The following is a 2,038-nucleotide window of genomic DNA, read 5'->3' as shown; positions in this document are numbered from 1 at the left end:
GCTACAAGTTAAATATTTGTAAATAACTATATAAAATTTTGTAGCAACAATCTGACTCCTACCACGCAATGCAATCTACATTCTCTATTTTTTTCCCTGACACTATTCTTCCAAAAAGCTGGAGTATTGTTTTATGGCCCAGTAACTCACTAACAAAGTGGCACACAGGAAACTCTGCAGGGGAGGAGGAGAGGGAGAGGGAACTGGGATTGACATGTAAAACATGCTTGTTTCTAATTTAAATTTTAAAAAAGTCACTATAAAGAGAGAGAGAGAGAGAGAGAGAGAGAGAGAGAGAGAGAGAGAGAGAGAGGAACTCTGAAGCACTCTATTTCATGATACTTTTGTACATAGAGGTTGGTAGTTCTTAATCACATCAGTGTCAATGGTTCTAGGTCAGTAATGGCTGACATGTTTCCCTTCTGAAACTTGAATGCCAACAGAGAAACTTGAGCAGATGGGTGAACAATTTGATATTTGATGTTTTATTACTTTACTTGAATAAGTTTCTAAGAGTATATTTCAAAAGTATTCTATACCAAAAATACTGATGAAATATAAAAAAACACAGATATTTTAATATAATTGCATCTCCTAGTACTCTCTATCTCTCCTTCACAGAGAAATGGAGGAAAATCAGACACTAGTCACAGAGTTCATCCTGCTGGGATTCTGTCTTGGCCCAAGGATTCATCTCGTCCTTTTTCTACTTTTCTCTGTCTTCTATACATTCACGCTGTTGGGGAACGGGACCATCCTTGGAATAATCTGCCTGGACTCCAGACTCCACACACCCATGTACTTCTTCCTCTCCCACCTGGCCATTGTCGATATGGCCTATGCCTGCAACACTGTGCCACAGACACTGGTGAACCTCTTGGATGAGACCAAGCCCATCTCCTTTGCTGGCTGCATGACACAGACCTTTCTCTTCTTGGCTTTCGCACACACAGAATGTGTCCTCCTTGTGGTGATGTCCTATGATCGGTTTGTGGCCATCTGCCACCCCCTACACTACACTGTCATCATGAGCTGGCGAGTGTGTACTATCCTGGCTGCTGGTTCCTGGATATTTAGCTTCCTCCTGGCTCTGGTCCATTTGGTCCTCATCCTGAGGCTGCCCTTCTGTGGGCCCCATCAAATCAATCACTTCTTCTGTGAAATCCTGTCTGTCCTCAAGCTGGCCTGTGCTGACACAACCCTCAATCAGGTCGTCATCTTTGCAGCTTGTGTGTTCATATTAGTGGGACCCCTGTGTTTTGTACTGGTCTCCTACACACGCATCCTGGTGGCCATCCTGAGGATCCAGTCAGGGGAAGGCCGCAGAAAGGCCTTCTCCACCTGCTCCTCCCACCTCTGTGTGGTTGGGCTCTTCTTTGGCAGTGCCATTGTCATGTACATGGCCCCCAAGTCTCAGCACCCCGAGGAGCAGCAGAAGATCCTTTTCCTGTTTTACAGTTTTTTCAACCCCATGCTGAACCCCTTGATCTACAGCCTGAGGAATGCTGAGGTCAAGGGTGCCCTGAGAAGGGTTCTGTGCAAAGAAACTCATTCTCAAGTGGTGTGATGGTTGGACTGCAAGTCTCAGTAATTTCCTCTAATCTTTATCCCAATTATCTCCTAAATCCAGAAAAGTTCACTATTGCCTTCTTATCTGTGTCTAGTAATATAACACCACACCTTTTCTCTTAATTTGTAAGAAAAATATTACATGTGGTGTATCCTTGGCTTTCTACGAAATGAGGTTTTATCAGACATAGTTGTTTTATTTTTAGTTGAATTTATTGGCTATAGAATTAAATAATATTTCATTATCTGGGTCTCAAAAAATAGAGTAAATGCTATCAAAATTCTGATTACATAGCCTCACAAATTGCTTGTGCCATAAGTTTAAGAAGAAAGCAAACTACATTGAAAGCCAGTGACCAATCATTTGCACACAAAGGAATCACATTAAAATACAAAACTAAAGCTATAATATATATGCAAAGGACCTGGAGGGTAAGAGAGAGAGAGAGAAGCAAAAAATTAAAGATAA

General features: G+C 41.9%; 1 protein-coding gene across 1 annotated transcript; it reads left to right on the top strand.

The window, feature by feature from the left end:
• The first annotated feature begins 625 nt into the window (after positions 1-625).
• On the top strand, positions 626-1,567 carry LOC100756155 (olfactory receptor 2A1/2A42). Its single transcript, XM_035451760.1, has one exon. The coding sequence runs from the start codon at positions 626-628 to the stop codon at positions 1,565-1,567; it is 942 nt and encodes a 313-aa protein (XP_035307651.1).
• Positions 1,568-2,038: the final 471 nt, after the last annotated feature.

The sequence above is a fragment of the Cricetulus griseus genome (assembly GCF_003668045.3).
Source record: "Cricetulus griseus strain 17A/GY chromosome 1 unlocalized genomic scaffold, alternate assembly CriGri-PICRH-1.0 chr1_0, whole genome shotgun sequence".
In the NCBI taxonomy this organism is placed as follows: Eukaryota; Metazoa; Chordata; class Mammalia; order Rodentia; family Cricetidae; genus Cricetulus; species Cricetulus griseus.
The sequence above is the reverse complement of the archived record's forward strand: the minus strand, read 5'-3'. Positions and strand labels throughout refer to the sequence as shown.